This window comes from Macrobrachium nipponense, chromosome 18 (genome assembly GCF_015104395.2).
Source record: "Macrobrachium nipponense isolate FS-2020 chromosome 18, ASM1510439v2, whole genome shotgun sequence".
Taxonomy (NCBI): domain Eukaryota; kingdom Metazoa; phylum Arthropoda; class Malacostraca; order Decapoda; family Palaemonidae; genus Macrobrachium; species Macrobrachium nipponense.
The window spans coordinates 48,723,652-48,737,767 of NC_087211.1; the positions used below are offsets into that span (position 1 = coordinate 48,723,652).

General features: G+C 38.8%; 1 protein-coding gene and 1 long non-coding RNA gene across 2 annotated transcripts in view; both read left to right on the forward strand.

The window, feature by feature from the left end:
- The first annotated feature begins 1,855 nt into the window (after positions 1 to 1,855).
- On the forward strand, positions 1,856 to 8,319 carry LOC135197023 (uncharacterized). Its single transcript, XR_010310535.1, has 3 exons — positions 1,856 to 1,998; positions 6,317 to 6,371; positions 8,169 to 8,319. It is a non-coding gene; the product is annotated as an uncharacterized LOC135197023 (long non-coding RNA).
- A 423-nt stretch (positions 8,320 to 8,742) lies between these two features.
- Positions 8,743 to 14,116, forward strand: part of LOC135196752 (peroxisomal N(1)-acetyl-spermine/spermidine oxidase-like) — a 10,248-nt gene continuing 4,874 nt past the window's right edge. Inside the window, exons 1-8 of the mRNA XM_064223560.1 lie at positions 8,743 to 8,855; positions 10,270 to 10,411; positions 10,752 to 10,824; positions 11,274 to 11,408; positions 11,980 to 12,195; positions 12,894 to 13,010; positions 13,332 to 13,519; positions 13,953 to 14,082. Of these exons, the coding sequence (XP_064079630.1) occupies positions 10,377 to 10,411; positions 10,752 to 10,824; positions 11,274 to 11,408; positions 11,980 to 12,195; positions 12,894 to 13,010; positions 13,332 to 13,519; positions 13,953 to 14,082 (894 nt within the window). The 5' untranslated portion in view covers positions 8,743 to 8,855; positions 10,270 to 10,376. The remainder of the gene's footprint in view (positions 8,856 to 10,269; positions 10,412 to 10,751; positions 10,825 to 11,273; positions 11,409 to 11,979; positions 12,196 to 12,893; positions 13,011 to 13,331; positions 13,520 to 13,952; positions 14,083 to 14,116) is intronic.

Here is a 14,116-nt window from a genome sequence, read left to right on the forward strand (position 1 = left end):
CAGCACTCTAACCTCGGTAGTTGTTTATTTTATTTAATGTTAAAGTTGGCCATGGATCGTGCATTTGGCAGCACTTTCTGGAGGCATGGGACGCACCCTCACTCTACCGCATCTGGGGGAGACTGAAACGCTAACGGTCAGTCCGTCACAGATGAGGATGGTTTTATACAGCATTAATACGTTATACAAAATGCTCGATTGCGCCTAAGAAAATTCGGCGAATTTTTTGTTTTCTCTCCAGACGATTAATTTGTCACTTCTACTTATAGTCCTTATCCAGTTCTTATTTAGCTCTCTCTCTCTCCCTCTCATTCTCCTTTCCAAAATTGCCAGCTACACCGCAACAAGCAGACGCATGCAGCCAGAAAATTACCCGTTCCGACGACACAAAAGGAAATTGCGTAAACAAAAAGAGAGATTTTACTGGGTCACTTTGCGAGCGGAATCCCTTCTTGTTGTCTGGCCAGGAAACTATTAATCTTAAAAGTAAAAAACGCACCCAAGTTCCTTCGGCTCAATCAAGCGTTCTGTACTACAAGCGTGTTGTTGGCATATAGCGGTCCCAGACGCATGATCATGGCTAACTTTAGCCTTAAATAAATAAATAATAAAAGGATAGTAAAACTACTGAGGCTAGAGGACTGCAATTTGGTATGTTTGGTGACTGGAGAGGGTGGGTGATCAACATATACCCATTTGCAGCCGTCTATAGCCTCAATAGTTTGAAGATCTGAGGTCTGACAGAAAAAGCGCGGACGGACAGGCAAATAGGCATCTCAACAGTTTTCTTTCACTGAAAACTAGAACGCCATAGCCTGGCTTGACCTTTTTACTGGCAAATTCACGCAAACTTTCTTGCTTCTAAAAATCCTGCAACCCTCCGTGCGTCTAGAGATTTTGCAAACCTCTGCTCGAAATCGTCTGAATTTGTTTATCACAAGACTCGTTTTCACATACTGTCATGATACCGAGTATTCGTAAACTGCCCATCGGCAAATCTGCGGGTTTTCTTGCTATTAAACAGTGATCATCACACTTATCAACCCAAACCAATTTAATCGTAAATCCGTATGAACTATGGACAATAGTTCAAGAATCAACAGGCACTTCATTCATCTCTTTAATCAATCGCAAAAGTTTTAATATTATTGAATAAAGACCGAAAGCCTGTGGACGGGATGATTTCGATGATACTACGTATAGCATTTATACGTGAACACTGAAAATAGGTGGAAATTCATCATGAGCTCATTAGGCGCATGTTATGAAATATCTTGGTCCCCGCTGGAGAGATCGAGTTTGCTATATAATGTGAAAATAACAGAAATTAGGACCTTTTTTTTTTTTTACGTAAAATACAAAAATGAATTTTCCAAGAGAAAAGTCTTCAAATGGTAACTCAAGCGCTGGGCCTCCTTATAAGGCGCTAAGGGGGCCCAATTGATCATACTGGTCAAATAAGCTTAAAACCGGCCCTGGGTCACCGTTAGTTCAGCGTATGCTGTACGCAGGTAGATATACATTTTTTTTTTTTTTTTTTACATTGCATCGACCTCAATCCAAGACATGTATAGCTGCGCCGTTCAAGCTATAAAGCGCCGGTTGGTGTGTGAACTTGTACTAGCGTTTTCACACATAACTCCGGACGTATTACCTCATTAAACATCATAGCGAGTCTACGAACCGCCCATTCGAAAATTAGGGTATATAATCTTAGAAGCAGAGTGTGTTTCCTCGCCCTCCCGCCCCCGGGCCCCACATCCCCACCGGGGTAGTGGTTAGAGATGCCAAGGCGTCCGTCCCTATAAAACAGCGAATCGCACGCATATATGGAGCAGTTTGCGCTCAGCCGCAACTGAAAACGTTAGTTGCTCCAACAGGTCGGCGGTCCACGGGCCAAAGGAACGGAACGCAGGACGTGGACAACGATGACTTGCATTTCCATTCTTCCATTCCACTTCCGGATTCTCCTGCTGTTGCAGGTCCTGGTGGCCTACGGTACGTGCGAAACCTCGGTTTGGGATTTTGAGATGAGGATTTGTTAATCATGTTTCTCGCAGATTTGTTATCAAGTGGGAATGTTGTGAGACAAATTGACAAAACTGAGGATAATGTTGCATAAATTTAGCAAAGGTAATATTACTGGAATTGACTGTTTTTATTATTATTATATTTTATTAGCTGCAAGCTATGTATATAGTTTAAAATATTCTACACGTAATAAATGTGTATTATATTATTATTATTATTATTTGCTGGACGAAGACCTTCATTAACACAGGTTTTATTGAAAATAATGGCTATTCCAGCCGCGTTTATTTTGTATTTGAAGTTTCTCTATTCTTCTCATTACTGACTTTTCTTCCGTACTCAAATTGGCTATTAAAACGCCAAATGGGGGATTACTCGTGTCAAAAACTTGGAATTTGTCAAATTGAATATATTTTACAAAAAGTTACTAAGTGGCTAATTCTGGATTCCTCTTGCTCAGGGGCGTCTGCGGCCCCCCCCCCCCCTCTCTCTCTCTCTCTCTCTCCTCTCTCTCTCTCTCTCCTTGCACGTTTCGTCCTTAAATACAGAAGGGCGAGAGAGAGGGGAGCAGACGCCCCTGAACAAGAGGAATACAGAATGGGTCATTTAGTACCTTAGGTCAATTAGGCTTAAGATCCAATTTGTACTACTGCATTTTGTTTAAGATGTTCAATTTGACAAATACCACATGAATCCCCCATTTGGCGCTTTAAGAGCCAATTTGAGTACGGAAGAAAAGTCAGGAGAATAGAGAACTTCTATACAAAATAAACACGGCTGAAATAGCCATTATTTTGAATAAAACCTGTATTATTATTATTATCCAAAAGCTATGTATATATCATTTAAAAAATCTAGACTACGATAAATATGTAGTTAACCATATTATCATCGGCATGAACCATTAAAAAATATATCAGATAAAATAGCAAAAAGTTAATCGTTGGCCAGGGACTTTTCACTCGAATAACTCACATTTCATGCTTGCAAACTAAGCTTCCCAATATGTGATGGCAAGAAGAATTTGTATAACAATATGCATAGGCACTAACACATAAATACAGTATATAATATATATATATATATATATATATATAAATATATATATATATATATATATATATATATATATATATATATAGAGAGAGAGAGAGAGAGAGAGAGAGAGAGAGAGAGAGAGAGAGAGAGAGAGAAGAGAGAATGCACAATTGCCGTTGTATAAAACACACACACACACACACATATATATATATATATATATATATATATATATATATATATATATATATATATGTGTGTGTGTGTGTGTGTGTGTGTTTTTGTTTGTAGACAAACTACGCAATGATAATAACATTATTTTAAAAAATACTTTCCAAAACGTAATACATCTTAAAATAAAATTTTCTGAGCATTCTCGATAGCACGATTTTCTCATCTATAATGTCCGTACGAACACATCATAAAGGAGTGACCTCAACTGAGTAATCCTACGCACGTAACAAAAAACAAAAAAATGAGAGATAGAAAGATGGTACACTTGTTTTCCAAAAAAAAAAAAAAAAAAAAAAAAAATTCTTTTTGCGTTAACTTGTATACCGCTGAACTCCGATGGCCAAAGCACTGGCTGACAGATGCCAATTAGTCTTATCCCTTCGACGTCCAACAGCCACAAAGTTCACTCTGATATCAAATGAACATCAAATGCGATGTTTCCCCACACGGAAAGAATCAAATTCGCGAAAAGCAGCAGTGACGACGAGAACGCTCGAGAGACGAGTATACATACTACATACTACATAGGTCAAGCTCGGGACGACCTGTATGGCACCTCACTTGCTCGTTGGGGCTAATATTATAGCCGTTATTATTACCAGTTTGGGTTCAGAGACGATGATTTATGTCAGGCGCGTGAGGTGACCTCGAGAGAAAGCGTTTACGGAGACCCAAGGCCAATTTGCGGAGACCATAGATTCTTTCGCGCGATCTTTCTCTCTCTCTATATATATATATAAATAAATAAATATATATATATAACTTGATCACGAAATATATAAAACGTGATGCCTCAAGTAAAGGGTTGTGCAGACCGAACGTTCTCTTAGGCATTTCTCGTCTTTTCCTTTTTCCTTCTTGGCATTAGCTTTATATATGGTATGTATATATATATATATATATTATATATATATATATATATATATATATATATGTGTGTGTGTGTGTGTGTGTGTGTGTGTTGTGTGTGTAATATAGAATCTACTGGCCATTTTTACCAGATACATATGTAACTGTAATAGCCATAATGCCCTCTGAACTTCCCACATTCTTTGCTCTTTTTTGGATATGCTTCGTAGTGACAACCGTATCCAAAAAAAGAGCAAAGAATTTGAGAAGTTAAGCGAGGATTCTGGCTATTACAAATTACACACACACTGGTGAGCCCCAACAGGTGTGCGAGTCCTTTACATCATCAATCAATCTACACAGGTGTGTCCCAATCCTCATCTGTCATCAATCCGGACAGGTGGCATTTCTCGTTTCGTAAGTGTGCGCTTACAAAGAGGTTGTCATTGAAATATACTGGAATTGAGGCCAAAGGCCAAGCGCTGGGACCTATGAGGCCATTCAGTGCTGAAATGGAAAATGACAGTAAGAAGGTTTGAAAGGTGTAACGACTGTTAGGAGAGAGTGCATAGTTAGGTGGAAGAGAGAGAATATGAACGGAGGTACAGGAAAAGGGACGAAAGACGGTTGTAGCTAGGGGCTGAATGAACGCTGGCAAGTACCTTAAGTAATGCCTACAGTGCACCGTGTGAGGTAGACCGACGGAATTAACCCTCTACTGAGACAAAGAGGTTCGGTTGATATTTTAGATGGAGGTGGCATAATACTATAGACTGCTGTCACCTCGACAAGAAATGAAGTGGAGATTCTAGTATGGACCTCTGCACTCTGCCCAGCTAACAGAAACAATGAAAGGTCTGCTTAGGGCGTTTCTCTCTGGGCATGTGGTCGAAATTGCTTGGTATAGGCCAGGTCACAGAACTGTATATATGGGTATCTCTCGCTCCTTCTTGTCCACTAATTGCTTCTGGCACTTTTTAAAAGATATTCTTTCAGTTATATGTATCCTTTCAATAAAAAAGTGCTATTATTGATTTATAACAAATTTACCTGTTTGTTATGAATATATTTATTAGATATGTTATTAATTTTGTCACTTGTCCTTCCTTTTGCTAGAATACGTTTGTTTTTCCGGCGTGGCTGTCTGCTTCCGCCGGAAATCTATCTCTCCTTTAGATAGAGTGGTTCGTGGTGGTGGGTTTCTGTTTCCCAAATCTATCAGTTATGACTTGTTTCTTTGCATGGTTTTTTTTACGTTGCATGAAACCAGTGCAGTTATGACTTGGAACGTCGAAAGGGGATCTCTTGTTTGTCACTTTTTCGTAGGTTGTATTTTAAATAGAGATCTTTCACTTTCACGATTGACTCCTGGTCTTCTTTGTCCTGCCGAGAGCGACCGCATTTGATGAACAGAAGCATCAATTATGAAGTCATTGTGTCCAGCCAAAAAAAAAAAAAAAAAAAAAACATCTTAGTTTTACCAGACCACTGAGCTGATGAACAGCTCTCCTAGGGCTGGCCCGAAGGATTAGATATTTTTACGTGGCTAGGAACCAATTGGTCACCTAGCAACGGGACCTACAGCTTATTGTGGGATCCGAACAACACTATATCGAGAAATGAATTTCTATCACCAGAAATAAATTCCTCTGATTCAGCGTTAGCCGAGCCGGGATTCGAACTTCGGAACACCGGATTGGTATCCGAGCGCGAAAACCGCTCGTCCAGCGAGTAACTATTGTGTCACTTGGACTGTGAAATTAGTGGGATCTCAAAAGTTTCAAGCGAAGATGCGATGCATTATCATCCCAAAACAATTCACCTTGTGTTTTCATAACTTATTTATATTATCTCTGTATCTATCAATTTATTCATTAATATTCTTTTCTAGTAATTTCCTTTTCTAGTAACTGATCTCGTCTTTCTGTATTTTTATTATCTTCTGTAGCTTCTTTCAAATAAACACCATATTCTCTGGAAGCTTGAATTTCAAGTCAATGGCACACTGTAGGCTTGTTCCACATGAGTAGGGGGTTTATCTTCTGATAATGAATAATAACAATATGGCATGAGATTCTCGTGGCCCTGTCTTATATTTTAGACTGTGAACAAAATAAGTGTTTTTGTGGCTTTTCGTGACCCAGTTTTCTCCTTGACCCCACAGCATCTCCCAGAGCGGGGCACCCGTGCGATGGTATCGAGGGAACATACGATGACTGGTAAGTTTATTTCGTATATTTATTTATTTTATTTTATTTTATTTTTTTTGTCACTGACAGGTTTGAACTCTCAATTTCTAATGGTGCGGTAATGGATTGTTTTGTTTTTTGTCCTTGTCAGTTCAGTTTTGATCCAGTAAGTTTAAGTGTTCTGGTCTATCGCGTTCAATTTACCTATATTTTCATTAGCAGTGTAGCCGTGGGCCATCCATATCCGATTAAGACTGGAAATGAATTGCAATCATTTTAGGTATCCGCTAAGCTAAAATATTCTTCTTTTGACCTCATCAATCCAATTGGATAGCAGGGTCGGCCGCTCGAGTCAATGTTTCTTCCAGACAGAGAATCTTTAAATGTCAGCTTCTAAATTAATATAGTTCTTAGATGAGAGAAATGCCGAATGACAAGATCAGACTACTCTTCACTGAACAACCTTCGGGTTGCTCCAGGAGTGTACATAATACATATATACATACATACATGCATACATACATACATACCATACAATACATACATACATAAATATATATATATATATATTATATATTAATAATATACTTTATTATATTATATATATATTATATATATATATAATAGATAGATATAGGGGTCCGTGCTGGCATAGGCATTTTTCTTTTTATTATTTTTCATTTTTTATTTTTATTTTTATATTATTATTATTATTTTATAATTTTTATTTTTACTTCATTTTTTTTTACTTTTATTTCTACTTCTTTATTTTTATTATCATATTTTTATTTATAATAATACAAACGTAAGTAAAAATATGATAATAAAAAAATAAAAAAGTAGAAATAAGTAAAAATAATAAAAATTAAATAAAAATAAGAATGATAAAATAATAATGATATAAAAAAATTAACAAGAAAAATAATAAAAAGAAAAATACTTAATCTGCAACAAATTAACGCCCATTACAACTGAGCCACCTACTATATGGGTCCCTCTCTCATTTTACAGGTTTGGAAATCAAAATGTCTGTTCAGTTACCCACAGAGGGAAAATCCCTGTATGATTTAGCAATATTCCTCTCATGCCACAGTTCTGCGACTGTTTCTGTTCCTCCTGCGTCAGTCTGCTCTATACGCCTTTACTGGAGCAGGAATCTTTAATCCTATTCTGTTCTTCCTGACTCTCTGTAACCTTCTTATCTCTGTTCCTTCGTCGCTTTTCATGACCTCTCCAGGGCCGGGATAGAAACGGGCATTTGGTTGCATATTCCATCGCTGAAATGTTGTTTTTCATCTGCTCTCTTTAGTGCCTCCTTCGATTATGAATAGTGAGTCTGCAGATTCAGATTCGACTTACTGCATCTTCACTACTGAAACAAACAGGGGGCGGGGGGGGAATTGGCTGGTAGATGCAAAGTATACCTTGGGTAGATGAAAGCCGACAATATGCCAGCACAAACCCTTTCTCGCGTCAGACCTCTGGACTGTACTATACTCGGTTTTTTTCCATCTGTCCACCCGCCTGTGGTGTTTCCGTATGGTAACACTGCGTCCCGGGCTCTAGATAGTTACATTTAGCTTACATTCAACAATAATAACAATATCCTATTTCGAATATTAACGGTGTAATTCGCATACAGTAAATTATTAAAACACTCAGTTGCAAATGTACACCCAGATATTCTTTTATTTACCTAAAACTTACACAAAGTGTAACTATCTAAAGCCCAGGACGCAGTGTTACCATACGCAAACACCAAAGGCGGGTGGGCAGTTGGAAAAAAAAAAACAGTATAGGTACCAACTAATCAAGTGGCAATTTCAGGATAGACATCGCGGCCTCCAAGGAGGTCGTCATTGTAGGCTGAGGAATGGCCGGTCTCTCCGCCGCAAAGAAGCTCCTACAAGAAGGTGTCAAAAATCTCGTTGTACTAGAGGCGCAGGACTACTTGGGGGGCCGCGTAAAGACTTATCGGGAAGGCAAGTATAGCAGGACGACTTAAACCAGTATGAACCAACGCCATCTTGATGGCGATGTACGAACCTGTCCTCGCATCAAGCCAATACAGTCAAAAACAACACCAACAGAAGACTTAGCTCAGGTTTCTGGGAACACCACTGTGGGCTGCGGTCTCTTCAGTACTTTTACTTTCTCTATCTTTTTGACTATTTATTTATGCAATATTTTTTAGTAAAATGGAAAGTATAATAGTGGCGCCTGTTGGTGAATGGGTATCGGGAGATAATGATTTACTTCCTAAAAAAACTTCCTGTGTGAGAGAGATATTGTTACCTTGGTGAAAATAAACAGCGTCTATATATATATATATATATATATATATATATATATATATATATATATATATATATATAAATCACCCATTTAATCATTTAGGCTCTATCCTGACGGAAGACGGAGCGGAATGGATACACGGCGGCAAAGGAAACTTCCTGTACTTTCTGGCTCAGAAGTTAGATGGTCTAACGCAGCCTCTCCCCAACAAGGTCTACGGTGAGTGCAATTCGAAGACGCTCTTCTTCCGTTTTTTTTTTTTTTTTTTTATGCATACCAACACAATGTTCAAATAGATAGACAGAGATTGATAGATTATATAAACAGATAGACAGAGCAGATAATAAATAAATTACATACATACATAGACAGATATTACTATAATGGTGTCAGGTGACGAATACCTCGACTTTTCATTTAGAAGAGCTTCAGAGTCGAGACTACGGGTGATTTCCTCAAGTAAGTAGGTCCCTGGAGAAACCCCAAGTTTCTCCGCATTCCAGTGGCGACATGAGACCCACTACTGAAAGCAAAAACCTTCGGGCAACGTCATGCCACTCTTATAGGCTACAAGCGATGTCTCATCTGTTGCAACTCTTACAAAAAGGCTCTCTGCAATTGTCAGTTTGGGAACATGTTTAGGCTAAAAATGATTGTTTTTGGGGAACACGTTTAGGCTAAAAATGATTGTTTTTGGGGAACACGTTTAGGCTAAAAATGATTGTTTTGGGGAACACGTTTAGGCTAAAAATGATTGTTTTGGGGAACACTTTTAGGCTAAAAATGATTGCTTTTGGGGAACACGTTTAGGCTAAAAATTATAGTTTTTGGGGAACACGTTTAGGCTAAAAATGATTGTTTTTGGGAATTGTTTAGGCTAAAAATGATTCATTTTGGGAAAATTGTTAGGCTAAAAATGATTAATTTTGGGAACGTGTTTAGGCTAAAAATGATTGTTTTTGGGAACATGTTTAGGTTAAAAATGATCAATTTTTGGAACATATTTAAGCTAATGACTATTGCTATCTTGGGAACGCGTTTAGGCTAAAAATTATTAATTTTGGGAACATGTTTGGGCTAAAAATGATTGTTTTTGGGAACATATTTAGGCTAAAAATGATTAATTTTTGGAACATATTTAAGCTAATGACTATTGCTATTTTGGGAACGTGTTTAGGCTAAAAATTATTAATTTTGGGAACATGTTTAGGCTAAAAATGAGAAACCGGACATGATCACGATCAAGCACTTTCGAGTTTATCTATTTCCACAGTCTGTCTGTCTATCAGTATCACACACACACACACACACACACACACACACACACACACACACACATATATATATATATATATATATATATATATATATATATATATATATATATATATTATATCTTAATAACTAGCACAACCGTATCGTACATTCATACAAATAACAAGAGTCTCATTTAAACAGGATGGTATCTAACGGAAATTTCATTCCCAAAACTCAAACAAGCTTTCAAGAACTAACTGTCCCCATCGTTCAGTAGCCATTAGATACCACCCTGTTTAAATGAGGTCCTGTTATTCTCTATAATACATTATTATCTTACATTATACCCTTTCCGTTTCTATCTCCATGCTCAAAGACGTGCGGTACAGGACGCCAGAGGGGAAGGCAGCCAGCGAGAAGGGCTACTTAGCAGCCAGACGGGTCTTTAACCAGCGCGAGAACAATAAGGTACTGAAGCCTTACATGAACAAGGGGTATGGAGAATGCTACATCGACAGGTAAATTGGCGCTAGATAATTCATACAATCAATCACTAATTCGTTCATTCAACAGGTAAGACGAATGCAAAACGTATTAGTAGCAGTCGTCGGTATTTGCCTATGGGACGGCTCGTTATTCGTCTGGTTTTAGATAATTTGCTAAGGTTCACGCTTTGTAACAGCTCTCCTCGATTCAGTGTTGGCTGCTTGGATATTTTACGTAATCACTCGTCACTCCAAGCGTTCTCCTAAATTGTGGGAATATACGTATCTCTATATTTATAAAACTCAATAGCATACCTAATAATAAACTGCCTCATTTCACAGTATATACTATTGTTTTTCTCTCGTCTAACAGATTCCCCGCCGCTTACAAGAGCTTCAGAGCCCCAAAGAAGGAGAAGGCAGCTTGGCTAGAATTCCTACACACGGTAAGTAAGTCGACAGATAAAACTGCTGCTGCAGACTTTACGAATCATAGAAATAAAAGATATATTCTTTGCAACACTTTATATCAATAATTTCACAGAAAGAGACACTGCATATATATATATATATATATATATATATATATATATATATATATATATCTGTGTATATAACTGAATCACCAAGATATGGAACGTAATGAATTATAGAAATAAAGGCAAAATTCACGATGTAAAGTGATACAATGGAGTTGTGCTATAGGCCTTTCGACCTACTGTTATAGTTAGCATGGTTTCAATTTCCTTCGTGGATTTTGTCTTTATTTATATAATAGAGAGAGAGAGAGAGAGAGAGAGAGGAGAGAGAGGAGGGAGTGAGAGGAGTGGAGGAGGAAGAGAGGACGAGAGAGAGAGAGTATAGTAGCTGCGCTAATATAAATCTTGTGCTACAGTGGGTGAACAAAGACGCGGGAATGGTCGACTGGCGCGAGCAGTCTGGTCGTGACGCCAGACATTTCACCGACTTCGGGTACGACGACTGGAACCAGTGGAAAGCCGGTTACGATACGCTGACCAACTACATCCAGGTAGGTCTAAAGGCATTATCCCTTCAAATGATTATACAGAATTTAGGCCAAGCACTAACCTATGGGGTCATTCGGCGCTGAAATGGACAGTAAAAGGTTTGAAAAGTGTAAACAGGAGTAAAACCTCGTTGTTGCGCTATGAATATATTAGGAGAGAGTATAAAGTGAGATGGAAGAGAATATGAAAGGCGGTGCGGTAAAAGTAACCAAATGGGTTGCAGCTAGGAACCGAAGGCACGCTTCAAAGAACTTTTAAGTTATGCCTACGGTGTACCGCACGAGGTGCACTGACGGCATTACCCACCCACCCCTATAGGAGGGTTATCCCTTCACTACCCAGTACCAAGACTTGTCAAAGACAGGTGTTCGTTCAATGGAAGACCGAACAGGTGTTGATTTTGATCACCAGGGAAGGTAGTAATATATAATTTTCGCCTTTTGGGAGAATTTCCGTCCAGTAGAGAAGTGGCATTTTGGTTATCATTTCTTCCTTTTTAATCCTTCTTCTGCAGAAAAAGTCCCACATTTACGGTACACTTCTGAAAGAATCCCCGCTTAATCTCTCCTGCAGAAGAGCATCCCGCCCAAAAAGATAGAGCTGAACTCCCCTGTCTGCAAGATCTTCTGGGACTCTGACCCCCAAGGCGGCGTTTTGGTCGTCACGTCCGCACAGAAGGCTTACATAGCAGACTACGTCCTCGTCACGGCTTCCGTTGGTCACCTGAAGGAGAGGCGAGACCTGCTGTTCTCGCCGCAGCTTCCCGTGTCCTACAGGAATAATTTGGACGTAAGAAACTGATGTTAGAACGGTTTTATAACAGTTTTCATACGCTTTAAGATATAATTTTCTGGCACACTGTCTGTTGTATACTGTAGTACTAGTGACAGTTTATTCGCTTAAAGTGTGTTTTCTACCATTCATTTTGCGGGGAAAAATAAATTTGTATATTGCCCTAAAAGATTACACGGTCGAATTTCCAGCACGCGGTTATATCAATCAAAGTTAACTAACTTTTATTTCCGTGCTATTCTGTTATCTAAAGGGCCCCATACACTGAACGATTGTCGTTATCGACATACACACTTTTCAGACAGTACGAACGATCTCCGCACCGATTTCAGTCTAGGCAAAGATATTGTCTCGGGAAGACATAGCATCATCTCTAGAAGAGACGCGCGCCATAGCGCTATATCGGCAGACAAATATACATTGAACGACCTGTGTATGACACTTGGGTCGCAAGCCAGCAACTTGGTCGTGACAGATTTCCTCTGATATCGTTCAGACACGAAACTCCGACCACTTTTGTATTCAGACAAGCCCATACAATGCTTTTGCAAACGATACAGACAATCGTTCAGCGTATGGGCCTTAACATAGACACTTGTTGTATATTGGAGTGTTTTAGTCATGATTCTCATCCACGATGGAATAATCCTTTGACGCGTATCCACATATCTCACCCCAACCGTTTTTCCTCGCAGGGCATCGAACTGGGAATCGCAGACAAGGTTCAGCTCGGATGGGACACGAAGTGGTGGGGCAACGACCCCATCAACCTCTACCCGGTGTTCATCAACAGAAATCTCACCGAAGAAATGGTATACTACAGTCACTGGAAACAGACTCCCGGGAAAAAGAAAATAAAATAGTCTGATACTTATCTGCAGCTAAATTTGAAATATCCGCAGCTGACATTGCATCCCAAGGTCTAGAATTACGGTTTTAGTCTAACATTTGTTCGCAGCTGACGTTGAAATACGCAGCTCAAGTTGTAAGCCAAGATCTAGACTTATAGTTCGCAGCTGAAGGTAAAATACCCGCAGCTCAAGTTGTAACCCAAGATCTAGACTTCTAGTTCGCTGCTGACGGTTGAACGAAACACTACGGTAACAGTTTTTTTTTTTTTTTTTTCGTTCCAGTCGTGGCTGTACGGCATCATGGAATTCATGAATATCCACCAGCAGGATAAAATGATCCAAGGATTCGTCTCTGGAGATTACGCCCTCCAGATGGAGGAACTTCCGGAGGAGACGGTTAAAAGCCACTTGATCCAGTTCTTGAAGGGGCTAATGGGACAAGACGTCCCGGAACCGACGTTTTTCAGAAGGTACAGAGTCTCTCAACTGACAGAAATTAGTATTATTATGATAATTTATTCTGCTAAGACTAGCCTTCCATTACATTATAAAAACGTGTTTAAAAAAAATTAGTAAACAGTTCCCATTAACACTTGGTTCGGCTGTTTATTCAGACTATGTTAATTCTTGCAGAAGTATGTCATACTTATCTGCCATAGTCTTCAAAATCAGAACAGGACTCTTTCCACTATTATTGTACTAATTATTCAAAAGTAGAAATTAGGCTGATATATCATGCTACAAGTGCTACTGGTTTCAATATCCCAAATCAGAAGAGACGTTGCTTTTATCACTAGTACCATCAATAATAATATAATAATAATAATCTATTCATAACAAATTACATTCCCTACTACTTCCACTACAATAGCTGCAATAAAAACGTTTTCCTTGCCTGTTCAGGAGTAAATGGATGGACGACGTCTGGATGCGAGGCTCCTACAACTCCTACGTGACCGTGGAGGGCGACAAAGCCGGCCTGAAATCCAGAAAGCCATTTTTGAAATCCATCAAAAACCAACAAAATTATAAGGCAAGTCTTCCTCAAGGTCAATTTTTTAAGAGTT